Genomic DNA, 27365 nt, shown 5'->3' on the forward strand with positions numbered 1-27365 from the left:
GCGATGCCTCGCCCTGCTTCAGCTCTCGCTGGTCAGGCTGCAGCAGCTGACCAGCACCGATTGTCCGGCACTCCCTAGTGAGATGACCCCAGTACCTCAGTTGAAAATGCAGAAATCACCGGTCTTCTGTGTCGCTCGCGCTGGGAGTTGGAGACTGGAGCTGTTCCTATTCGGCCATCTTGCTCCGCCCCCCAGTAGTTCTGGGCTGCAAATTTTGACATGATTTCATTTCATTGTTAGAGTTTGCATAGAGACATCTTGTGTTGGAAATGTGTTTCCCACAAGTGACATCAACTACAGTTCTGAATTATTTATTTGTGCAACAGCTTCTATTATGAGTGTGGACAATTCATTTACATCTAGAAATAATTCAACATTTGCACAGTATAAAACATCACTGGGATATGGCACTCTGATTTTCTCCTGTTCTTTGGGAGCTGAAAATCTTTTTAGTTTGAGATAATGTCTTTGCCACAGGCTCTTGTTGAGGAGTCACCTGAACTAAATCTGACATTAATTATTTTTTATTCCATTTTTGAATTATTTAGAAGAGCTTTTTCTTTTAATTTTCAGGTGGCTTGATTTTAGTTATTTTTAGATTTGATGCCTTACAGTCAGAAAAATGTAGCCTGTATAATTCCGTTTTAGGAATCGAGGTTTTCTTGATTTTTTGAGGGGTAAATGTTTGGACATTTGAAAGAACAGTTGGTTATTGGGAGGTATAAAGTTTTATTATAGTAGATTTAACCAAACTGATAATATTCACTATTTGTCTATTTTGCATGTGAAAATCAGACAATTGTGTTCCTTTATTTGACCTTCATAGGTAAGATTTTTTCAATCCTCCTGTCCCATGTTTCTTGTATCTTCATTGCTTCTCTCCTATCTGCTGTGTTTGTTTTTTCTGGTATTCCTTATTGCATCTCCTGAGTCTAGTTTCACATTTATTTCTTCTATATATCAGCTCTTCATCTCAGTATCTCTTTCCTCTGAATTCTAGAATTTCTATTGACTCAGTTTTCTGAACTTCACTACCTGTATTTGTATTTTAGAGTTTTAGCAAAAATTAGTTTTCCTTTGAAGGAAACCTTTTTTGATCTGATTGTTCCTTTTTGAGAGATACAACATGGTTGTAAATTTTGTTTGGAATTCAATTTAGAAATTAAGGTTTTCTCTTTCCCTTCTGTAGAATGAGATTCTTTTTTCAGAATGCTACATCTTCATGTACATTTGATTTTTAAAGAATTGTAAATACCATGTGGGTCACATTGTTTAATTCTTTTAATATCTTAAGCAAAAATTTGTCTACTTCTGTAGTCTAATTTTTCTTGGTTGGAAATTACTAAAAGTATTAGAAAGATGGGGAAGTTCAGTGCTTTGCTAAGCTTTTCTTTTCAGCCACTCAGTAACAGGCATCAGTGGGTGCTGTTTTAAATATTCATTGCGGGGTTGAAAACTGCTCCCTGGAATCCTCAGCTGGGCCAAGCAAGCTTTTCCTCTATGTTCATTGTGGCAGCTTGAAGTTACTTGGTGCCTTATGCCCCTTAACTAGGTGGCCAAACCACTCCCATTAAATGCTTTCTGTAGTGAACTGTGGTGCCAAGTGAGCCAGAAAGCAAATGCTGCAATCTACATGTCCAGCACACAGATCCCTTCCCATTTGCCCACTGCTCAGAGTTTGGGGGTCTTCATGGGTTCTTTTGAGGAGTCCCATAGACTTGATTTGCAGGTTGACTTTCACTGATGGCTGGAATTGTGGGCTGGCTGACATTGGTTGCTACTGCCCTCCATACATCCCCATCTGCTTCCTGTAATTTCTGACCCTGAGAGCCTATTCTCTAGTCCTTGAAAATGCTTTTGTTAGTTACACCAGTGGAATTTGGGAAGAGAATCTCAAATAGTAATCTTAAAATCAGAGTCTTCCTGCCACATGTGACCATTTGATTCACTGTCAAAGTGTATAGAGAATGCAAGCTATTTCCATATGCTAACCCAATTTTCTCCTCTCCCAACCCCAAATACCTTCCATATATCTTTTTTTGAATCTTGCACATCCAAATCAGACTAAATTATTTGAAAGAAAACAGAATTGGGGGATAGGATTTAGAAATTGCTGTAAATGTTAGCAGTTCTTGATCAAGGGAATGGAATTGCCTGAAAACTGCCTCAGTCCCCAGGAATAAATGCACAAGTAAGTCAAAAGAAAACAAAGTAATATAAAATGTAGTAACTGGCATTTTGTTCCCACCACAGTGCAAAACTCAAGAGAGCTAGGCGGCACCACTTTTCTTACACAATATATTATCACTGTCATGTTATGAAAGGGTGGTCAAAAGCACACCCACCAACGTTCACGAGGCAGGACAAGTGAGATGGTTTGACTGCTCTGAGAATAAGGAACTTGCAAAACAAAATCTCACTCACATATTCTATTAATATCTTTGAAATCTCCATCATAAAACATTACCTGGTCAATGTTCTAGAAAAAAGGTCAAGAGGACAAAGTCAAGTCAGGAAGTCTTTGGAGGAATGCAGGTGGGATACACACTGTGCATCTCCTACACAACAGTCCTCCAGTCTTCTGTGTGGAAAACTGAGCTGGGCAATACCTGAAATCATCATAGTGATAGTGGGATTAAAGACTAATTATGGGCCAGGTGCAGTGACTCACACCTATAATCCCAGCACTTTGAGAGGCTGAGGTGAGCAGATGACGTGAGCTCATGAGTTCGAGACCAGCCTGGGCAATATGGCAAACCCCTCTTTCTACTAAAAATACAAAAGTTAACTGGGCATGGTGTCACACGTATGTAATCCCAGCTACTTGGGAGGCTAAGGTGGGAGGATCGTTTGAGCTTTGGAGTTTGAGGCTGCAGTGAGCCAAGATCGTGCCACTCACTGTACTCCAGCCTAGGTGAGAGTAAAACCCTGTCTCAAAAAAAAAAAAAAAAAAAAAAAAAAAAAAAAAAAAAAAAAAAAACATCAGATATGTCTCTGAAAATGAGCACCACAGTGAACCATTGTTGTGGTAACCAAACAGATTGGAAGTACTTTTCTATTTAAAAATCAGTCGTTTGAAAGGGACAACCCAGGGTGCGGGAAGCAAGGGGAAGGGAATACTGCACACACTATTTAAAAAGTTGTCTTAAAAATTATCTTTGACATTCTATGCATAATTGAACTATAAGATGTGGTGAAGGATAACTCAATAGTAGATGAGGGAATTCCCCTATAAAAATATTCCGAGACTGGACAACATAGCAAGGCCCCATCTCCAAAAAAAAAAAAAAAATAAGCTGGGCATGGTGACACCACTCAAGCCTGTGGTCCCAGCTACTGAGGAGGCTGAGGCAGGAGGATCACTTGAGCCCAGGAGTTGGAGGCTGCAGTGAGCTGTGATCGTGCCACTGCACTCCAGGCTGGGTGACACAGTGAGATCTTGTCTCAAAAAATCCAGTTAACACGTGACTGGGCTTCTTACAGAGACTATGAGAATGCATATAGACTTAAAAGACATAATCAATTTCATGTACTCTATTTAGACCCTAATTTGGATAAGCTTGTTAAAAAATCCTTGAAACTATTAGAGAAACTTACCACTGGATATTCAGTGTTTAAATTATTTTGTAAGGTGTGATGAGTGTACTTTGCTTATGTTGAAAGTTTATTTACCCGTGAATTGATATGATGTCCGGGATTTGTTTCAACATAATCTAGGGGGAGGTGGGATGAAAACATAGATGAAATAAGAATGCTTATACACAGATAATTGTGGAAGCTGGGTAATAAATGGGGGATCATTATCTCTCTCCTTGCGTATGTTTGCAATTTTTCATGTATTAAAACAATGTAGTGGAAATGCCTTTTTGAGACAGTTTCGCTCTGTTGCCTGGGCTGAAGTGCAGTGGCACACCCAGGGCTTACTGCAACCTTGACCTCCTGGGCTCAAGCGATCCTCCCACCTCAGCCTCCCGAGTAGCTGGGACTACAGGCCTGCGCCACCGTGACCAGCTAATTTGCATATTTTTTGAATGGACAATAGTTTCACTATGTTGCCCAGACTGGTCTTGAACTCTGGGCTTAAGCCTTCCTCCCACCTCGACATCCCATTGGGATTACAAGCATAAGCCATCGTGCCCAGCCTGGAAATGATTTTGAATTTAAATGTGCTTAATCACTGAAAATGTTACCTACTATAATTCATTTGTGGTAATTTCTGTGTAAAAGTTGTAAAGGTTTACTACAGACCCTAACAAAATATCAGAACATGATTTGCCTCTGAAATGACAAAGATTTTTTAAAAAAGAAAACTACGTATTCTTTTGTAAATAACATTCTAAAGTGGAATGAAAAGAAGTTCCTAACATATTCCAACTTTTATATAAAACCTGCTTATGTATAATTTTACCAGTTTTTCCAAATGGAGTAATGTGCACTTAATACCCCAAATCTAACATTATATGTTCTAATAAAGGAAGACAAATGTGATGATGAGGTTTGTGAGACAGCATATTTCAGTCCAGACATATGAGTGCTGACACTAGAACTACTTTGATACTGTAAATTTCTAACTACACAGAAAAGATGCAGAATGTAGTGTTTGCTTTTAGTTTATTTATTTTGCAGGAATCTTTGACTTTCCGAATATGTACTGTTTGGAGGTACGATGCATGCAGAGCCTTTTAAAATGCCTTTGTACAATTTCATCTCAAAATGATTTCATTCACAGCATACACAGAAATCTAAAAGAGACATGGTATTTACAAGATTTAATAAGTTTTTGCTGCTTTAATGAAGAAACTGATCAATTCTTTTACAGTAGGGAAAGAAACATGGACATTTGGTATCATAAATAATTCAGAATTGTTCAGTCTTAAAGTAACTTTTCATGGCTTTAGAATTAAAATTGAGTCATCATTCTATTAATCTCTGAATGCCCAAGCCATGCAGAATCTACTTGTATTAAATATTTGGGGATGCAAATAATACAGGAAAAAAAGTCTGGTGAATGTGAAAGCGTCATCAGAATTAACTTTTACAATAGGCAAATACTGTTAATTCTTTCGAAAAGATACAGTAGTGGCGCAACACAGGCAGTGCCCAATTTATTCCGATTTTAAAAAGTAACATTTCAGTTGTCATTTTTCTTTCTCTACAGATATACAGACACACATGGTAACATGGACTCATTCAAGGTCTAACAATGGTACAATATTAAAATAATTCGATTTTTAACTCTAAAGAGACATCTTCACATTCCAGGATACATCATTGATATTTTTAAAGGACAATTCGTCTATGCCTTATATTCTTTTTGTTTATACTGTCAGAAATACATTACAATTACCTCTTAAAAGACTATATAAAATTGAATTGCCACAGAAGGTTAGATAAGAACCCTAGACAACTGTGACAAAGCAATGACAAAATTTAAGGAAACATTGATTTATTTGCATAATTAAAAAATACTAAAATTGAGACCAGCTCCTTAAAAATTAAACTGCTTATCACACTTCCCATTTCTTCCAGGGAAATAAACAAATTAGCAACACTTTCCCCACCATCATTATTAATCTGCTCTAAAACTACATTTTTACAATGCATTTCTTTGTTTCTTTAAAACCCCCTGCCTCTACTCTCTTCCAAACAAAGTCAATATCAATTCAAAACATTTTACAATGCTTAGAAAGTTTCTGGCTCCTCTATTACCATTTTAAACTTTTAAAAACTACTCCAAAATTTAAGGGGCAATGTACTTTAACAAAATGGCAAACGTGCTTTCTAAAATCCCAGTTTACAAAATAGCGAAATAATGTAAAATGTATAGTCAGGTCTGTATGTTACCAGATACATCAAACTAGTCATTTTAAAGAAGCAAACCTCTTACAAGAAACAAGAAGTGCACCAGCTGATCCAGAGAGCACAGGCACCTCAGCAGCCAGGCATCATCCGATTTATATCCTACCACTTTCATGCCAATTGTCTGTACATACCAACTGATTACAAGATCCTTTTGAAAAGGCACCTTGAAAGTTCGGTGAATTCTTGTTCAAACTGGTCATAGGCAAAAAGCAGTATACATATGGGACACAGTTAAATATATCAGATTTATCAGTGTCAAGTCATTTTGCCTGTTTTAAAACTGAATACAGCCTATGCTGGCATATGAAACTTATGCACAATTAAAAATTAACATGTACAAAACTTCCTTAAAATCAATCTGATACTGCCTACCCCACCCTTTACACCTATCCAATAGACTGTTTGCTCTCTTTTCCTGGCAGGTGAAAACAATGATTGACTAGATATATCACCAAAGAATTGAAACCATGCATCTACTGTATAACAGCTAATTAACCTTGATGTATTTTCATGCAATAGTTTTAAAGTCATCTACGTGGTTTTATAAAGCATCAGACTGTTTTCAGACATGCTACTTTCATTCTCAACTGACAACTGCCAAGTTAATTGCCTCCACTTCAGCATATCACTATGAATACTGGTAAACCTTTTAGCTAGGACACCAAGCAGTATATATATATATTTTCCCCTAAATTGTAACTTAAAAACCAGTGGGGTTGACCATCACTAAAGAGATATGAAACCATACAAAGGCAAAGGCATATTACAGAACAGTAGGACGGCTAGACTGTTATTGGAGACAGAGACCAGTGTTACAAAAACCTTTAAAGAACATTGTTTTGGGGACCATGCTTTTGAGCCCATCTGCTTTCTCACCGTTATTTTCACAGTTTTGCCACAGTTGTTGTATGAGAGATGTTTTATCAGTGTAATTACCACGCTTCCTTTGGGAGACAAGTGGATATATTTTGGGGGAATTTTTCACATATGAAAAAATGTTTTCAAAGCTGTAGGCAGAGTGTGAAATGATGATTCTGATGGGAAACTATGATGAGTTATTACGCCTTTGGTTTCATTATGCTATTAAGAGCAGCTTGCTTTTCCAGGTCTGCCAGAGATTACTGCTAAATTAGAAGGGGGGGGTGTGTGTAAGGGGGTTGGGGAAGATACCTGATGGGAGAGTCAATGGATATTCCTAAGATGATATCCTCAGGTAAAATCCTTTAGGATGGGAGAGCCTACTAACTTTATTGCTGTTTATACTCACCAAAATGAGGGGAAGATTCCAAAACTCCAATTCTGAGCTAAGAAGGAACTCCAGCAATGGCAGAGACTGAAACATGCTATTAAGTTTCCAGTGATGCGCCTTAGTGAGTCACATGATTTTATATCTCTTCACTTTATCCACACCCTGAAGTTCTATTTCATAAATAAGGAGTGCTTTAAAATGACCTGAACTGCCTGTAGAAACTCAACTGACCTCTAGATACAGTTATGTTAAATTTTAAAAGTTCTGTTTCAAAGTCCTCTATATTCACCTTTCTCTTAATAATTTTTGACAATCCCTCTCGTTTCCCAAATAATGCAGTGTGCAACTTTGTCATTGGCCAACTGTAATTCCCCTCACGTTGGTTTATTAACATGTGCAAGTAAGTTTTTATTGAACAGTTAATATTGATTTCTTTTTAGCTAAATTAGGATTATGGCACAAAGTTTTATCTGTGCTGTAAACATCATGAATTTATCACAAAATTGGAAGGAGAAAAAAAAAAGGCCCTATGGACTGCAAAAGTTTAAGAACCACAGCTGAGTTCAAGATTTCCAAATGGATTTTGGAATGGACTTGCATTTGGCATACATTCTCTGTGCTACTGGCAAAGCGCAGTGTTACGAGAATATCATTTATAAAATCATACTTTGTAAGGACTTGTTATTTTGAAAACCGGTGGCCTTAATAAAAACATGCAGTAACTTAAAAAATGCATCTCTTATGTGGCATTAAGTAGGTCTTAGTTACCAGTGTTGACAGAGCTTGATGAATCGCTGTACAAGCCAAAGGCATCTTACCACCTCTGATTGTACTTTTAAACAAAGGCATGATATGCCTAGTTCCTGACTGCTACAAATCACATTTTAAAACATTTTGTGTGCATGTATGTGTGTTGGAAATTACCCCTGAAAAAAGCAGCAATTACAAATACCCTTAATTAATTTGCCCCCCGCCCCCCCAAAAAAATATTCTAGGTGCTTTTTCCTGTTGTCCTCTTTAGTAGGAAGCAACGGGAAGCAGCACGGGGAGCCTTGGTTTTCCAGAGAGCAGTGACCAGGTAAGTCTGCTCTGGGAATTCACAGTTTGCATAAACTGTAACATTTTATACTATGATTCAAAGTTCTAGTTTGAAAAATAAGGGCCACTCAGCAGTAACTTTAACAATTGGGATTCCACCACAGAAGAGCTCTTGACTTCTGTGTGTACATTCTTTCACAGAGTGAATCCTTTCCCAGTTTCAAGTATCCCTTCCTATCTCTCACTCTGTAGTGAGTTAAGAAAGGAGAAAAAAAGACCTCCCCATTTTTCCTTTCGTGAGCACAACGACCACAAAGCCATTCGTCCTCCCTGCTGTGCAATCGAAAATGAAAAGGCTGGGTGGATGAATAGAGTCCCGAGGTTTCCTTTTCTTCTGGTGGTGCTCAAAGTTTCACTTTCAACCTGGCGCAGACTTCTGAATTCAAGTGTACCGTGGCATCTCGCACTGCTCACAGCGATTTAGTGCTGGGTGGTTAAGAAAGGTGCAGCTATCACAATTCCATGGAGCCCCTTCGTAGTCTTCATCTCGAGGTTGTGTCCGAGGACTTTGTGTGGAGCCAGTTCGATGCTCTGAGGGAGGTTAGGATTAAGGGGGGGGAAGGTAAATAGATTAACCTTTTTCCAAGTATAATCCAAACTGAAAAGAAAAATACCACAAAAATCAAGGGAGTTAATTGCCTACTTTAATATGTAAGCCAATTAGTAAACATATCTACTGGAAATGCATAGTTGAACAGAAAGTTGATCTTTTACTTTGTTCTAATTACTTTTTTTTTTTCTTTTTTGGCTATAAGAAGATGGATATATGTCCAGAATAGACTGCCTTCCTAGGTCATTACCTGTAAATAGTGGAGAGTTATGCTTTATTCCAGCCAAATGAAAAAAAAAAAAAAAAGAGAAACGTTTTATAGCATGTTAAATTCTGTCGCCTCTGTAAGTTTTCCCTGACGTTCAGCCCACCTTGACTTTTCCTCTCTATAGTATAATACTATCCACACTATATTAAACATCTGACTAAATGCATGCCTTCTTCCATGACAACTTAAGTTCTACAATATGCATGTATTTTATATTAATGGTTCATAAATAGCAGTGGCAGTTCATACCAAAGTTTTCCCCAGAACAGTGAAAAGAGAAAGATTCTACAGTTCATTTTTCATAAAGCTAAATTCATTCAGTATATAAGACTTTTATTCTCATATTCTTTCCTACATTTTTGGCATTAAAAATCCTTCATATATCAGTTTTTAAAAATGCCCATACCTGGCAACCTTATGTTGGTTCCCAGGATTTGATAAAGAAATCCAAACTTACATTCCTCTTAGGTCCTTATTCCCTCTGGCTTTGTGCTCAAAAAAGCTCTTTGCATCTAGAGTTAACCTGTAATTTCTGTCTTTTAGGTCCCTGTTGAGACTGAGGTCAATGAATAGGAGACTCAAGATCTCCAGATGGAATTCACCCTGGAATCTAGGGTAACTGGAAATGGTCACTATGAACTGGAAATGAGATTAAGATCTAAGGTAAGCAACACCTTTTTAAATAGGTAACAAAAGAAACAGATCTAGGGAAGCTTTGTCAGTTACTACTTTGGGCTAGGCATATCTTCCACTGGAAATTAACAAGCTGACTTCTGGTTTATCAATTTGCCTTATATGACAAATGTCATAACATTCCCCAAGAGGTAAAGAGAACTGAATTTTAGACCCTGAACCTTACCCCAAGGTATGATAATGCTCAGCCTCAAACAGGAAGGTGATCTTAGCCTTACGATGTAACAGAAAATTACTGGGTTCTTCAGTCGCTTCCTATGACTATAAATAGGAGATGGGCTTGTTTCTCTTGCTTCAACTATTGCTTTTTAACTGCCATTATCACCCACCTTGTGTCTTTTGTTTGGCTCATGACTCTAAAACATGTAGATTTAATACAGTTTTCTTTTTTGTCTCATATGGAGGAATAAAGCCTTCGGTTGGAGGAAAAATGTTTACTATGCCATTTTGTTTTTTTTTTTTTCTTGAGACGGAGTCTCGCTCAGTCGCCCAGGCTGGAGTGCAGTGGCGCGGTCTCGGCTTACTGCAAGCTCCGCCTCCCGGGTTCATGCCAGTCTCCTGCCTCAGTCTCCCAGGTAGCTGGGACTACAGGCGCCCGCCACCACGCTTGGCTAATTTTTTGTATTTTTAGTAGAGACGGGGTTTCACCATCTCGATGGTCTTGATCTCCTGACCTCGTGATCCACCCTTCTCGGCCTCCCAAAGTGCTGGGATTACAGGCGTGAGCCACCACACCTGGCCTACTATGCCATTTTCAGAAAAGGACCTCTTTTGTCTTTACCTTTTAAAAGAACAATATGCCCCAAAACCTAACACTTAAAAAAAATTCGTATCTTACTGTTGTTGGTTTTTAATAGACATGCTCTAAAAACTCAGTGTTGCTATAAGTGTAAAATATACACCAGATTTCAAAGACTTAGTATAAAAAGGATGTAAAACATCTCACTGATAATTTTATATTGATTTCATATTGAAATAATAGTTTGTATATAATGAATTATATAAAATGTTAAAATTTCATCTTTGCTACTAGAAAATTTTAAATTATATATGTGGCTTGCATTATATTTCTATTGGACAGCACAGCCTTAGAAACTCGGTAATTTTTTAAAGCAGAAAATAAAGGTATGGTTTTACTTATAATTCTACATAGATTAACATGTGTCTTTAGACATTCTGCACAAACTCTGGACACACAAGTACAAACCATCTGCAGCTGCTGCATGGGTGTCATGGATGTCTGCCTGTACTTTGGAGGTCACGCTAATTCTTCGGGCTTTTCTCTCAATTGTGCAGGGGTCTGAGGAGTCTGCATAAGAAGAAACAACGCCAGAAAGAAGTGATCCAGTCTTTCAACTCCAAGAGTGAACAGGCTCACAAGATCTTTCATGCAACCCACGCAGCTGAGTGCATTTACCCTTCCTATTACTTCATGTTACCTTTTTAGCAAGGGCAAGTACCATATTTAATACTGCTTTTACAACCTATACAGAGCAGTGGTTCTTACGACTTTTTCCATCTTCTCCAATTACATCTTGTCCCATTACTTAGAACAAATGCCCTATTTCACTGTTTTCTACTTTTTAATGGATTAAGGGTACAAACTCAGTGATAGCAAATATATGTCAATGTGAAAGCAAAATTTGGGAAAATATACTTTAGCAATTATCTGATTAAGCAATAATTATTTAAAAATTATTTTAAAATTATGGGTACTATCCATACAGTAAGGCTATTAGAATGATGAAATGTGATGAAAATGACAGGATTTTTTTTTTTTTTTTGAGACAGGGTCTTGTTCTGCTGTCCAGGCTGGAGTACAGTGGCACAGTCATGGCTCACTGCAGCTTTGATCTCCTGGGCTCAAGTGATCCTCCTGCCTCAGCCTCCCAAGTAGCCAAGACTACAGGTGCATGCCACTACCACGCCCAGCTAATTTTTTTAATTTTATTTTTTGTAGAGACAGGGTCTCACTATGTTGCCCAGGCTGGTCTCAAACTCCTGGCCTCAAGTGATCCTCCCACCTCAGCCTCCCAAAGTGTTGGTATTACAGGCAACTGTGTCTGGTGGATTTTTTAAATATAGCAGTACTTGAAAAATCAGAACCAACTCAATATTATATACTGACAACCACGTGCTCCCAAATCATTTCCTGAATTCCAGTTACCTATGTGTGCAGAAGCCCAGCAGACACTTTGCAACACAGACAAGAACTGTAGGCATCCTAATATCTTGCTAGAATATTGTTTCTATAAATTTATAGTTTATTAGTAAGCAACCCTTTATATTATTTGCCCTTAGGAACCAAAGGAAGATCTTGCATTTTCTAATCAATTCTGAGCTGACAGTACAACTCATCTTTGGAAATCACTGCTCCAGAATCCAAAGCCCGGTGCTCAGGTACTTAAACACTCCATTGTCCAAGTAAACAAAAGCAGAGTTAATGTCTCCTTAGGCTCCAAAGAATAAGGTAAAGTTCTGTTTCTTAGATTTGCAAAGTACTTCTACAGAGTCACATACCTTATCTCACTAACTCTTACAACCTTTGGAGTACTTGGCGGGATTGTCCCTCTGTGGTGCTCAGATTGAGTCTGAACAAGGTTAGGTGGCCAAGATGACCAGGACCAGTGCTCAGATCGTGGGACACCAAGGTCAGTGTGCTTGCTTGCTTACTGATGAGGACTGGGGAAACTTTTTAAGCCCACTGAAGAGCACACATATACACTGTATTGTTTAACTACAAAGTCCAATCTGCCACTGTTATGAGTTACTAGTAAGGGTTGGGAGACTTTCTAAGCCCGCTGAAGAGCACGAACACACTGTATTGCTTAACTACAAAGTTCAATCCAAAAAGGCTTGTTCCTCTGTCTCTTTCTCTCTCCTTCTGTCTCCCTCATATTCTTTCTCTAATTATCACACTTACTATTCAGATAAACTATATTCCACTTGGATTTCTGGTATATATCTGTAATAACTCCAAGACATTTATTCAAACCAATAAACCTATTCTACCAGTAATTTGTGTTTTACTGGTTTATCTTTTTTTTTTTTTGTATTTGAGTGGTATTGCAAGCCATTCTGTGCTAAACTATATGTACTTTTAGAAAAGGCCAATTTAGTTTCAAATACAAAATGAGAATCTGCAAGTGCTTAATGGAAAATAAACTTGATTTTTTTTTTTTTTTTTTTTTTTTTTTTTTTTTTTGGAGACGGAGTCTCGCTCTGTTGCCCAGGCTGGAGTGCAGTGACTGGATCTTGGCTCACTGCAAGCTCCACCTCCCAGGTTTACGCCATTCTCCTGCCTCAGCCTCCCGAGTAGCTGGGACTACAGGCGCCCGCCACCTCGCCCGGCTAGTTTTTTTGTATTTTTTAGTAGAGACGGGGTTTCACTGGGTTAGCCAGGATGGTCTCGATCTCCTGACCTCGTGATCCGCCCGTCTCGGCCTCCCAAAGTGCTGGGATTACAGGCTTGAGCCACCGCGCCCGGCCAACAAACTTGATTTTATGGAGAAAACTAAATAGCTTTTATAAATCTGATAAAAGGCTCACCAAAAAATTATAGAATTTAATCAAGTTCTACTGTTTCTAAGTTTTAACAGAAAAAGATAAACGGGTTAAAGACAATTTGGCATTCTATTTCTAAAATAGAAATTCATTTATAGCGAAGATGACTGTTTGAGATGGCTTCCTAGTCTCCTTTTTATTAAAAGTGTACATATGTAGAGTATAAACTGCTTGGGGTAGGAGTCATGTTTTCCCTTTGTAACATCAAGCATCTATCTACATAATACATAATCGAGATACGCACTGAGCATTCAATACATATTTAAGAAATTGTAACCGAAATCCCATTATAACCAACTCTAAGGGACTATCAGTTTTAGCAAATTGTATTTGAGTCAAATGAGCCATAGAAGAGAGTCTTTCAGACCAGGAACAGTGACTTATGCCTGTAATCGCAGCACTTTGGGAGGCCGAGGCAGCAGGATCGCTTCAGCCCAGGAGTTCGAGACCAGCCTGGGCAATATGGCGAAACCCTGTCTCCACAAAAAATACAAAAATTAGCCAGGTGTGGTGGTGTGCGTCTGTAGTCCCAGCTACTCGGGTGGCTGAGGCAGGAGGATGGCTTGAGCCTGGGAGGTCGAGGCTGCAATGAGCTATGATCATGCCACTGCACTCCAGCCTGGGCGACAGAGCGACCCTGTCTCAAAACAAAAACAAACAAAGTCTTTTTAGTGTAAAGGTACCTGTAGAGAGCTAGATGAAGCTTGATATTAATGGGACCACATCATGGAATATTAATGCAAGCCTTGTTCAATTCCCAGCCAAGGAGGATACCAAACAGGAACCTCCCACCTCGAATACATGGTGTTGGTCCCAAAGACAGAAGGCAAAATGACTTTTTTTTTTGGAGACAGCATCTCGCTCTGTCACCCAGGTTGGAGTGCAGTGGTGCGATCTCGGCTCAGTGCAACCTCCACCTCCCAGGTTCAAGTGATTCTTCTGCCGCAGCCTCCCAAGTAGCTGGGATTACAGGTGCACGCCACCATGCCCAGCCAATTCTGGTATCTTTAGTAGACACGGGGTTTCACCCTGTTGGACAGGCTGGTCTCGAACTCCTGACCTCAAGTGATCCTCCCTCCCTGCTGGGCCTCCCAAAGTGCTGGGACTACAAGCATGAGCCACAATGCTGGCCTCAGAATGACATATTAACACGAACATCACCATTGCTAGAAAACCACAATCTGACTAGACAGGATCCTGGCAGCAGATCCATTTCATTAGCAAATTTCTTGATATTTCTTTTTTCATGGTCTTTCATATATATTCCTTTGTCAAGTGTCTGTTCAAGTGTTTTACCTTTTTTTATTGAGTTGTCTTTTTATTACTGTGTTGTAGAAATTCTTTATATACTCTGGATACCATCCTTCATCAGATACATATTTTACAAATATTTTCTCCCAGTCTGTGGTTTGCCTTTTCATTTTCTTAATAGTGTCACTTGATGAGCAGAAGTGTAAAACTTTAATGAAGACTAATCTATCAATTGTTTTCTTATTGCTTCCTGCAACCTGTCTAAAAACTTTAATACCTATATCGCAAAGATATTCTGTTTTGGAAGCTTTATAGTTTAACTTTTATACTTAGGTGTATGATCTATCTCAAATTTGTGTGTATGATGTGAGGTAGAGATCAGACTGTGTGTTTCTTCCACATGGCTATCTAGTTCTTCCCAGCTCTGCCTGTTGAAAAAATGTTCCTTTCTCTATTGGTTGCTTTGGTGCTTTTGTCAAATATCAAATGACAGTGTGACTGGGGGGTGTAAACCTGGGCTCCCTATTCTGTTCCAGTGATCTATTTCTTTATTCCTATACCAATATCACTCTGTGGTTATTGTAGCTTTATAGTAAGTCCTGAAGCTGGTTAGTCTAAGACTTTTTTTTTTTTTTTTTTTTTAGACAGGGTCTTGCTCTGTCACCCAGGCTGGAGTATAGTGCTGCAATCACGGCTCACTGCAGCCTCAACCTCCTGGGCTCAAGCAATCCTACTGTCTCAGCCACCAGAATAGCTGGGACTATAGGTGAGGCTGCAGTGAGCTATTTTTAAATTAGCTCTACACTAATACACTTTTAATACACTTTTAATTACACCATTTCTGGCTAATTTTTAAATGTTTTTGTAGATGAGGTCTCACTATGTTGCCCAGGCTAGTCTCGGACTCCTGAGCTCAAGTGATCCTCCTGCCTTGGTCTCCCAAAATGCTAGGTTTACAGGTGTGAGCCATTGCACTGAGCCAGTCTAAGACTTCTGGCTGCTCTTTTTCAAGATTGTTTTGGATGTTCTAGGACATTCTGTATTTCCATATGAATTTTATAATCAGTCTGTTAATTAAAAATGCACTACCACCTAATGGGGTTATAACTGGTTTTACACTGTATCTGTACATCAACCTTGTAAGAACAGGTATCTCAAAAATATTGATTCAGTCAGTTATGAACATGGTATATCACTCCATTTACTTAGGTCTTTTTAAATATCCTTTGACAATGTTTTATAGTTTTCAATGTATACATCTCTGGATCAATTTATTCCTAACTGTTACATGGTTTTTGATGGCATTGTAAATGAAATTCTCTTTTAAATTTTATTTTCTAAGTGTTTACTGATATTGTAAAAATATGTTTATATATAGACTTTGCATCCTGAGGCCTTGTTAAATTCACTTATTAGTTCTAATAGTTGTTTTTCAGTATCCTTAGGATTTTAAAAATAATTATGTCATCTGTAGTATATATAGTTTTATTTCTTCTTTTCCAATATTTATTTATTTATTTATTTTTTTCTCTTACTGCATGGGCTTGGAACTCCAGGTTTCAACATTGAATAAAGATGGTGAGAATAGACATCCTTGCCTTGTTCCCAATGTTAGTAAGTTCAGAATTGCATTATTTAAGTAATAATGGTAGCTAAAGGTTTTTGAAAGATGCCCTTTATGAGACTGAAAGAGTTCTTTTCTATTCTTAATTTGTTAAAAGTTTTTGTCTGTCAGGAATGGCTGTTGAATTTTGTCAAATGTTTTTCCTGTATCTGATGAAACGATCACATGCTTTTTCTCCCTTTGTTTAATATGGTAAATTACACTGGTTGGTTTTTTAATGCTTATACCAAGATTACATTCCTAAGCTAAACTCAACTTGATCATGATGTATTATCTTTTTTTATATATTGTGACTATAAGTCAATGAGATAGAAAACAGAATTATGGATTTTTTGTTTCTATGTTCATGAGGGATATGGATCTGAAATTTTGTTTTCTTTTTGTGAGGGGCAGATACATAATGTCTTTACCAGGTTTTAGAATCAGAGTTCTGCTAGAGCCATAAAAAAAGATGGGGTACAACACCAACAGCGAACCCTAATGTAAACTATGGACTCTGAGTGATTATGAGGTCTCAATATAAGTTCATCAATGGTAACAAATGCACCACTCTGGTGTAGGATGCTGATAATGGGGCAGGCTTTGAATTTGTGGGGGCAGGAGGTATACGGAAAATCTCTGCAACTTCCTCTCAGTAACATGAAAAGAAAATGAAAAAACAAAAAGGAAATATGGAATGCATTCCCTCCTGTATTTTCTCAAAGCATTTGTGTAAGATTGGTATTTTTACTTTCTTAAATATTTGGTAGGATTTACTCACCAGTGAATCTGTCTGGATCTGGAGTTTTCTTTGTGGGGAAAATTTTGATAGCAGATTCAGTTTCATATATATATATATGAATTCAGTTTCATATATATATATATATGAATATACACACACACACACACACACACACACACATACATACTTACTAATATTTACTGTTTTGTCTTGTTTTCAGCCTGGGTAGATTATATGGTTCAGAAAATTTGTCCACTTTATCTAAGGTGTCAAGCTTACTGGCATAAAGATGTCCATCACTTTCCCTTATTATCATTATCATTGTAATGGATAACCCATCTTTCACTTTTGATTGTTGTAATTTGTGTTCTCTCTTTTTTTTTTTTACAGATCAGTCTACCTTGAAGTTTATTGATTTTGTTTATCTTTTCAAAGATCAAACTCTTGCTTTGTTAACTTTTTCTGTTTTCTGTCTCATTGACTTATCTTTCCTTTCTTCTACTTTGTTTTTACTTTGTTCTTGTCTTGTTTCTTAAGGTAGAATTTTAGATCATTGATTTTGGATATTCCTGTCTTACATGAACATTTAAAGCTATACATTTCCTTCTAAGCACTGCTTTATTGCATAGGAAAGAATTCTGCCTTGCCCAAAGAGAGGTCTGGCTTTGTCCCTGGCTCAAAACCTTGACATTTCCTGAGTAACGGCAGTGTCTGTTATTTATGGTGGGTCCCTCAGACCACATGATATGGTTTGGCTGTGTCCTCACCCAAATCTCATCTTGAATTCCCACGTGTTGTGGGAGGGGCCTGGTGGGAGGTAACTGAATCATGGGGGCAGGTCTTGTGATAGTAAGTCTCACGAGATCTGATGGTTATTATAAGGGAGAGTTTTCCTGCACAAGCCCTCTTTAAGATGTGACCTGCTCCTCCTTGCCTTCTGCGATGATTGTGAGGCCTCCCCAGCCATGTGGAATTGTAAGTCAATAAATCTCTTTCTTTTGTAAATTGCCGAGTCTTGGGTATGTCTTTATCAGCAGCGTGAAAACAGACTAATACACCACACCTATAGGGAGTTTATGCTGAGGAATGGCTCATGGTGCATATGTTTTCCACCATTTCTAATCAATCAACTTGGTCCTGTTTCCAGGGTAAAAACTTTCCAATGCACTCCCTTAGATAGGGCAATTCCTCTAAGACAGCTCCTTGAATCAATGAACTAAAGTTTGTCTGGCGATACTTCTTTAGTAGACATTCAGGCAAAATCAAGTTTAAAGATTCTGATTTTATGAACCCAAAAGACTTAAACTGATCAATGATAACTATACACCTCAGTGACTTTCAGCAAGAAACTGCATATAATGCTGCCAAAGTGCCAAATCTGGCACTTGGCAGTCATCCACTAAGATGATTCTTTGTATCATTTTTAGAAATCAATAAAACCATTTTTTGGCCAGGTGCGGTGGCTCACGCCTGTAATCCCAGCACTTTGGGAGGCTGAGTCACTTGAGGTCAAGAGTTCAAGACCAGCCTCGCCACCATGGTGAAACGCCGTCTCCACTAAAAATACAAAAATTAGCCGGGCATGGTGGTGGGTAATCCCAGCTACTCGGGAGGCTGAGACAGGAGAATCGCGTTAACCCGGGAGGTGGAGGTTGCAGTGAGCTGAGATCGCGCCACTGCATTCCAGCCTAGGTGACGGAGTGAGTCTCCATCTCAAAAGAAATCAATAGGCTGTTTTTAAATGTAGATCAGATGAAACATCCATGGTAATATTAAACAATAAAAAGAAGAACAGATACTGTGTTGCAACTTATAAATGAAAAAAAAAATACTCTGTAATGAGCTTAATACACGTAGAAAACTATTCAACCAAAATTTAAATAATTAGGTCAGGTAGTATTTAGATAGAATTTATATATTTAATTAAAAGTAAGTCTGATGAGATGTTAAATGTTATACTCTCTGGTAATTTTTTTAAAAAAATAAGGCATTCTCCACTATTCTTTGTGTCTTCATGATCAATCTACCTTGAGTTGCTTAAGGCAAAAAGAATTAAAATATTAAGAATGAGGCAGAAAGTTAATCTACATTCAATGACTATTTATGAATGAATGAATAAATGACAGGGTCTCTGTCGCCTAGGCTGGAGTGCAGTGGCACGATCTCGGCTCACTGCAACCTCCGCCTCCCGGGTTCAAGTGATTCTCATGCCTCAGTCACCTGAGTAGCTGGGATTACAGGCGCGTGCTATCAGGCCTGGCTAATTTTTGTATTTTTAGTAGAGACGGGGTTCTGCCATGTTGGCCAGGCTAGTCTCAAACTCCTGGCCTCATGTGATCCGTCCGTCTTGGCCTCCCAAAGTGCTGGGATTGCAGGCATGAGCCACTGCATCTGGCTTAAATGACTAAACGTGTAAGTTCAATTAAAATTAATTTTTTAAGATATGGAAATGCCAATTAAACATTTGGTACATAAAAATAAGAACACATTTGATATCTTTAATTTTAAATCATTTCTATGTAACAATTATCCAAAAATGATTCCTTCAGACCTTGGTTATGTAGGATTTCTTTTGTTCTTGATGGGAAAACACCTAGTCGCTACTAACTGCTATGCTCCCCTTTTGAGTACACAGGGATTCTTTTGTTGTCTGAAAAATAATCTTAAGTCTACTGCAAATCTAACTTTCTGTTCTCACATTAGACCTTTAAAATCCTCTTTATTTTATGAGAATTATCTTTTAGGGTTATAGTTTTTACAATGCTAAGTAAATTTATAATGTTAACTATGTAATATAGTGTTTCAACTTCTGTTTGTAAAAATTATATATTCCATCAAATTACCTCTGACAGTCATTCTAAGAGTTACTAATTTCAGTACTTTTTAAAAACTAAAGTTTGGGGACATTTCATTATTGCCACATTAACACCAATATGGTAAATTTGTTGAGACCAGTAAGCAACATGGTGAGATCCCATCTCTACAAAAAATAAAAAAAAATAGCCCGGCATGGTGGTGTGTGCCTACAGTCCCAGCTACTTGGGAGGCTGAGGCAGAAGGATTGCTTGAACCCAGAAGGTCAAGGCTGTAATAAGCCAGGATCGCACCACTTCACTCTAGTGGGCAGCAGAATGAGACCCTGTCGAAAAAGAATAAAAATATGGTAACTTTATGCTGAATAAGTTAACCTCTAGTGGAAATTTCTTCAGATATAAATGTGAAATCCCAAATTATTTTGATATTTATTTCTATCATATTTGTGACATTTTTCATACTCACCTTTTTTAGATGGCTTGGGTGGTACAATTGGGCCAGGTTCTATGTTGTCATAAAAATTATTCATGGCTTTTGGATCAAAGTTTCCTATAAAGAAAGTAAATTCATCAGGCATTTAAGAACTCTTTTTTCCTGTTATTTGATTTTTTAAAAGAAAATATGTAAATAAAACACATAAGGGAAAAAATGTTTTCCAGGATTTCAGAACTCATTACATAATTCTATCCTCCCAATGAAATTGTGTTTTCATTGCTATGAGAAAAGACCCAAGAAAACCACTACATAGATGTATGTCTACAATGTATTACACCTAAAGGAATATTTTTCTAATTGTAAGGCTAGTCTCCTTAGGCAGGATTAGGCATGTGGGCCTTTGGGGAGATAAATGAAGAAGAGAAATGAAAGGATGGTTGAACTGTTTTCTCTTTCTGCTTGTTTTGATTTTTAATGAACAAACCATGAGAAAGAACACTTAAATAATGAAAGCTTACTTTCATATTTTTCATAATTTACCTTAAAAATTCATTATAAATTGAACTATGGAAGAAGCCAAATATAAACATTTACAAGGATTAATCAAGTTATATTTTGAGACTACTGAACAACCTCAATACATGTGAAATAACATCAACAGTTTATGTATTCTTATTTTCAAGAAAAGGAGAATCTTAAATGTTAAATGTTTCCTAAAGATTTATCAATGATAAAAGGTGCCAGTTTCAGAATAGATAGAACAATACCTGAGAATTTTGTCTTGCCACAAAATTTTCACCTGTCTTCAAATGTTCGTTCCCTGGTCTTAGTGTCTATTTCAGCCACATCTCCTGCCGTGTCTCCTCCAAGGTTGGTTTTGATCTAGTGCCAGTTTTGGGTGCTGCCTTCACTTCTGTGAACCTATCATTGTGCTCTGCTTGTTCTAAACAATTACGGTTAACTGTAGCCATACTTATTTATAGAAGATGCTGTATGGTACTAACACTGATAGTTTAAATATATGATATCTCTTGATTTCCAGATCTACTTTTTTTTTTCCCCAACAAGTTTTCCTTACCAAAAATCACAAAAAAAGCTGGTTTTCATAAAATCATGCACTGATTTGCATCTATTCTAAATGCTTATTTCCCTGCTTCCCCCCTCACCACCAAAAAAGGTTTAGATTCCTTCCCTAGCTTAAAAGTTTAGATTGGGAACTCAGTAAAAAAAGTTTTCTGCAGCGTGGAAGAGTAGAATTTAGTATAAAATGGATACATTTAGATTCGTTATGAAAAGAGATTTAGAAATGCCTAAGTATCCCAAAGAGCTCATTGTCCAATGCAGACAAGAAACACAGCTCTTTGCTTATAAAACCTTAATAGTGGTTTCCCTTGCAGGCCCTTTCACAAATGTTTTATCCACTTGAATATGCTGTTTTAAGATAATTTTCTGAAAATAATTGCTGTGATAGCTCATAAAAGCCACAGTGCTATCTGATGTATTAATTGGATCTTTTTATGCTTTAAGAAGCTGCATATGTATTTCTTTAATTACTTGTTACAGCTCATGTTCTAATTTCTAGATCACAAAAGGCTTACTATAAGTATCCTAACCAAATGTTTCACTGTTTTGCTTCAAAGACCACACAAGTAGAAAAAATGGATGCAATCTTGTAAAATATAGTAGCAATAGTTTATGTAACCCCTACATCATGCATAGTCATTCTTTGATTGCTTCAAGTTAGTGGGCTATAGAGTGACTAGGCTTCTGCAAATAACTTTAAGGGTACCTGACTAGATTGCTCAATTTTCACATTCAAATTTGCTTCTTGTCTGTTGTTCAGATAATGCCATGTCTTTTGGGTTCACCTGCCACTAATCTTTAATCTCTCTCTGTTTTTTAGACCAAGTCTCTTTCTGGTGCCTAGGCTGCAGTGCAGTGGTGCAATCATGGCTCACTGCAGCCTTGACCTCCCGGGCTTGGGTGATCCTCCTGCCTTAGCCTCCCATGTAGCTGGGATCACAGGCACACACCACCACACCTAGCTAATTTTTAAAAAATTATTTGTAGGGATGGGGTATCCCTATGTTGCCCAGGCTGGTCTCTTAACTCTTAGGCTCAAGTGATCCTCTTGCCTTGGCCTCCCAAACTGCTGGGAATACATGCATGAGCCATTGTGCCCAGCCTACTGTTTGTTTAATCTTGGCTAAAAATGGCAATGAGATATTTTATTATATACTCTTAAAACACTGTAGAAACTCTTAGCTGCCATAATCAAGAAAAGTAAGTGTGGGGGATGGGGGGGCAGGAAAGGTGATTAATACACAGAATCGTTAAGAAAAATTACATGTCAACTTTAACGTAACAAAACACTTGTATATAGCTATATTTTGAAGTTAGACGAAGACCTTATTTTTATGTGTCTGTTGGCTGGGGTTCCATATTGTATTTCTTACATAAACCACACCCATGATGACCTACAGCAGAGGTTGGCAAACCTTTTCTGTGAAGGGCCAGATAATATTTTAGACTTTGTGGACCTGTGATATAGTCTCTGTTGCAAGCAGTCAACTGTGCTGTTGAAACACTAAAGGCAACCATAGACAATCTGTAAACAAATGGGCATGGCTATCGCTCCACTAAAACTTTTATTCACAGAAACAGGCAACAGGCCCTAGTTTGCTGAACTATAATTTTAGCAATCTATAATTTTGATTGCTTTAGAATGGAGCAAGAAAGATATTAAGAACACTTATAATGCAATTTGAGTACAGAATCCTTTTAGACTTATATGATTTTCTCCCTTAACCTTTTTCAGTTGTTTTCACCAATATCTAATTCACAATCCCTATTTTTTGAGTGATCTGCCTTTGGCTTTCATAGAAAGAGCAACTTTCTCCTTCATGTCAGTTTATGAAACATTAAAATGCAGAAATACAATAACTGGTATAAACAGGTTTGGGGACAGAATCAACTCTTGGTAAGCAGACAATTCAACCGCTGGGAGCAATATTCATAGGCCTACCAGAATGCAGCCTACTAGTCAAAAGTATGCAGCAGCTGTGGACATCAGTCAGTATATTTTGCACAGAAAATGAAGACCATCTCTAATCTGGTGAGTTGGGTAAATGAAAGTTTAAGAGAGCTTCTGCTGTAGTATACTTCTGTAAAAAAATCCAAAAAACTAAAACTATGATTATAGTTGAATGTTTTCACATAACATAACATGAAAAATAACATATAGAGTTTATTTTAAAACTGAGAAATCTGATATTCTGATTTGGGATCCCTTTTTACAGATACTTTAGATGTCTATCACATAATATGAACTCTACTTAAAGTTTTAGAATTAAAACCCATCAATTTATAAAATATTCACAGTAAATGACAAAAAAAGGATAAATGCAAAGTAACAACATAGAACAGTCTAAATGATAAGAACTTGATGAAACTGCCAAAGTAAAACTATTTTTTCATCCCCAAATCTGATCCATGACCACGGGACAGGGCGATCTCTTTACCAGGATTGTAATCTTATCATGGATAAAAACTGTCTCTTAAATCTACAAAACCAAAGTTATTGCTATTTAAGCAGCTTAAAATACCACACTATTACTTATGGTTTACCAAATAATCAAGTCTATACCTCTAGATTGAAGGAGGTCAACTTCTTTCAGTGTACAGTCAACATTTATCTGGAGTTGTCTGTTCATGCTTCTCAATCTTGTCATTTCCTCAGGCTAGTAAGAAAGGACCCAAAATAGCAATTGTGGGAAAGTCATTATCAAGCCCAACATTTAAGAACTGCGTTTCATGTTAATTGTAATGATTGGGTATTACCAAGAATATGGCCTTAGTCCGTAAGAGGGCATGTTTAAGAAGTCCTATGTGTATGTTTTTAAAGGAATAGTCAGGTAAAATGGGGACATCAAAATGGCCACATATAAACAAAATCTGCATATAAAGTGGTGAGCTGCAACAGTGGACTGTGTTCTACCATACAAGATACTACCATTTTAATCACAGAACACTGAGAATAATTTGTTTCTATGTTTTCATGGTAAGGGAAAATGTAAGAATCAACCTTTTAAACGAGTCATGTCCATGATCTTAGTCTTGTCCAGCCTGGTAAAAATTACAACAGTATGGTGTTTACCAGAATTCTCTCATTCCTTCTTCTTAACAATCTTTTAAGGTAGGTACTAATACTGTGCCCAATTTGTAGATGAGGAAACCGAGGCACAGAGAGGTTATATACTTCTCTTAAAGTTATAAAGCTAGTAATTGGTAGAGCCAGGATTTATATAAAAGACTCCTATATAAATTCATATATAAATATTTTTGTCATCTTTTTTTCTAGATTGAAGGAGGCAGTTACTCTAGTGCATGAAAACTTCAGAAACAACTGAATTCCATTTTTTCCCCAACTTTGTTTTCTTCTGCCTCCACCTCTTCAGGACAGCCCACTCCTTAGGCCTTTCAGGGGCACATATGAGGCACTGAAATGTGAAGAGAGTTCTAATCTTCCATTCAATAAAGCTTTCCCATGCCATTCTTAATTTATTTTATACATACATGTGTATATGTGTACATATATACACACGTGTATGTGTACATATATACACGTGTATGTATATATATATACACATGTGTACATATATGTACAGTAAAAAAGTCAAAGTTTAGAATCTAGAGGCTGAAATACTGAAGCTTTCAGCACAGCCCAGTTATTAATTACTAGGGTGATTTTAACTATAACATATAAAGTGAAAAATTAAATATCTGCTACTCTAGGAAGACAGAACAAAATCCTATTCTGTTGAAAACATGTACTTTGCTGAATGCTAAATGTTAATATGCCAGTGAAAGAAAAATGAGCAGGAAGGATATCTTAATTCATATGATGTTAGGAGGTATTATCAGAATAACTGAGAATGCCCATTAAATAAGCAGGTATCAAAGTTTAAAATAAGTGATAAAAGGCAGAATATAATAGCTACAATTCCACAGAATGCTAAAGGAACAAAAAAAGTCATTCAGAAATATTTATTATGGACTGCCTTTTCTAATTCCTATGGGCTAAAACTATGTGACACTAATGTGTACAATGCTTTGTGCTTTGCCTATCAAGCAATATTCAAATAGTTTAAAATATATACTTGAACATTTAAATTAAAGATAATGTATTTAGTTAAGGGCTCCACACAGTGATGCTGTCTTCCTAGGAACACATGGAAGAACCTATCGGGAAAGTCAAGCACCTGAAAAGGATGATCTTTTCCATAGGTTTTAGGGAGTTGGGGACAAGAGAGACGTTTCAGCCACAGTGGCCCTAAACAGTGAAGCGGCCACCACACATTTGCTCATAACAAAAAACATACTCTCATCAGGCCGGGCGCAGTGGCTCACTCCTATAATCCCAGCACTTTGGGAGGCCAAGGCAGGTGGATCACTTGAGGTCAGGAGTTTGAGATCAGCCTGGCCAACATGGCGACACTGTCTCTACCAAAAATACAAAAATTAGCTGGGCGTGGTGGCGCATGCCTGTAGTCCCAGCTACTCGGGAGGCTGAAGCAGGAGAATTGATTGCACCTGGGAGGTTGAGGTTGCAGTGAGCCCAGATTGCACCACTGCACTCCAGCCTGAGCAACAGAGCGAGACTCTGTCTCAGAAACAACAAAAATACTCTCATCAACAGGCTCATTTCCAAAGATAGTAGAACCACTCGATCTTACTAAGGGTTTATCAGTAAGATTCTTATGTCCTTTTTCATATAGCTTCTGATTAAACTGAGGGGGGGAAAAAGCAGTTTCTGAGAAATTACCGCCATTTGTCAAAAGTAGTTTTTGTGGAGAAGGAATTTCAAAATTGGGTATGTATAATTCAAAGTTGTCTGTAAGATAACAGGATGTTTGTAGCTAACATTTCAAAATAAAAAACGGTAAGCTTTTTTTCCAAAGCTGGCATAGACCAGCGTCAGAGACCACTGATGTTCTTTTGTGGCTTGGCCTCCGTTATGCCTCTGGGACTCAAAGCTGTAGGACAGTCCAAAAACCTAATCAGAACAGGAAGAACGGGGGGAAATAACTTGAGGGAGGGGGCAACTGGCAGCTTTCTGCATATTAAAATCTTATCTTTCAAAGTAAAACTTAAATTTCCCCCTTCTTGAAACTGTTTCATCTATAAACTTTATAGGCAAAAAGCTAACATTTCTATCTCAATACTCTGAAAGTACTTATATTTTCTCTCACACACAAATACATATAGACTCACAGATATACCTATCTCATTTCACATGCAGATCTAACAGATGACATCTTCGTCAGCATTTAATACAATGCTTTGCAAATAACAGATTAAGGGAAATGACACCATCATGCATCTTACATGTTGTACTTCTGCTCTCCTTAGAAAAAGATTATTTCACTGCTATTCTAAGTTTCTACAACTCCCCCCACCCCATAGCTGGTCACAAATGTGCACTGCAGTATCATTAGGCAAGCAGCTTTCTAATCAATTTTGTATACAATGCCTGATAAGCAATTTGTTTGAAAACTTGAAGGTAGCAATGTGTGCTTTAGTAGCAAAAACATCAATTCTCTACTGGGTATTCCTATACACAAGTGGGACAATGATAAGGCTAGCCATCTACTGATTACCTACTTCATGCCAGGCTTATTACATACACTGTCTCTTTATCTTGACAATTATTATAATGTACTTGCTATAATTCTCTTTTACAGATAGGGAAAATCAGATGCAGAGAAGTCAAATATAGCCAGTGAGCACCTGAGTAATTCTGACTCCCAAGCCTATGTGGGCTCTCTTTCCACTATGTCATGGTTCCTCAAATGAGCTTTGATGTGCAAAATGGGCATTCTGACTAAATGATTTATTTCTTGATTAATTTCCTACATAAGAATAATCTTATATATGTTCCTCAAGTTCAAAGGAAGTCAAAGTACAAAATGCTTTAGATTTGTGTGTCTAAACCTCAAGCAAATTTTTCTAGTATTTTGCAACCAACACTTATATTTTATAAGAACACTTACTATTTGTTGGGCATTGTGTAAACTGCTTCACATATATTACCTCATATAATCCTAATAAAGATCCCGTAAGATGGGTACTATACCACACATTTTATAGATAACAAGCATAGAGAAAGTTACTTATCCAAGGATACATGAATGACACAAATAGAAGTAGGATTCAAACTGGCACCTGACTTGAAAG

General features: G+C 37.5%; 1 protein-coding gene across 6 annotated transcripts in view; it reads right to left on the minus strand.

The window, feature by feature from the left end:
* Positions 1 to 4594: 4594 nt before the first annotated feature.
* The window catches only part of TAB3 (TGF-beta activated kinase 1 (MAP3K7) binding protein 3), a 68593-nt gene continuing 45822 nt past the window's right edge, over positions 4595 to 27365 (minus strand). The window contains exons 8-11 of one of the 6 annotated variants that reach the window (XM_030934111.1): positions 23776 to 23869; positions 20160 to 20243; positions 10928 to 11029; positions 4595 to 8740 (exon numbers count right to left, since the gene is read on the minus strand). In XM_030934111.1, the coding sequence (XP_030789971.1) occupies positions 8592 to 8740; positions 10928 to 11029; positions 20160 to 20243; positions 23776 to 23869 (429 nt within the window). In that variant the 3' untranslated portion in view covers positions 4595 to 8591. Of the gene's footprint in view, positions 8741 to 10927; positions 11030 to 19974; positions 20020 to 20159; positions 20244 to 23775; positions 23870 to 27365 lie in introns of those variants that run through there. The other 5 variants (XM_030934112.1, XM_030934113.1, XR_004058375.1 and 2 more) reach the window with 5 other exon arrangements.

This window comes from Rhinopithecus roxellana, chromosome 7 (assembly GCF_007565055.1).
Source record: "Rhinopithecus roxellana isolate Shanxi Qingling chromosome 7, ASM756505v1, whole genome shotgun sequence".
Lineage (NCBI taxonomy): Eukaryota > Metazoa > Chordata > Mammalia > Primates > Cercopithecidae > Rhinopithecus > Rhinopithecus roxellana.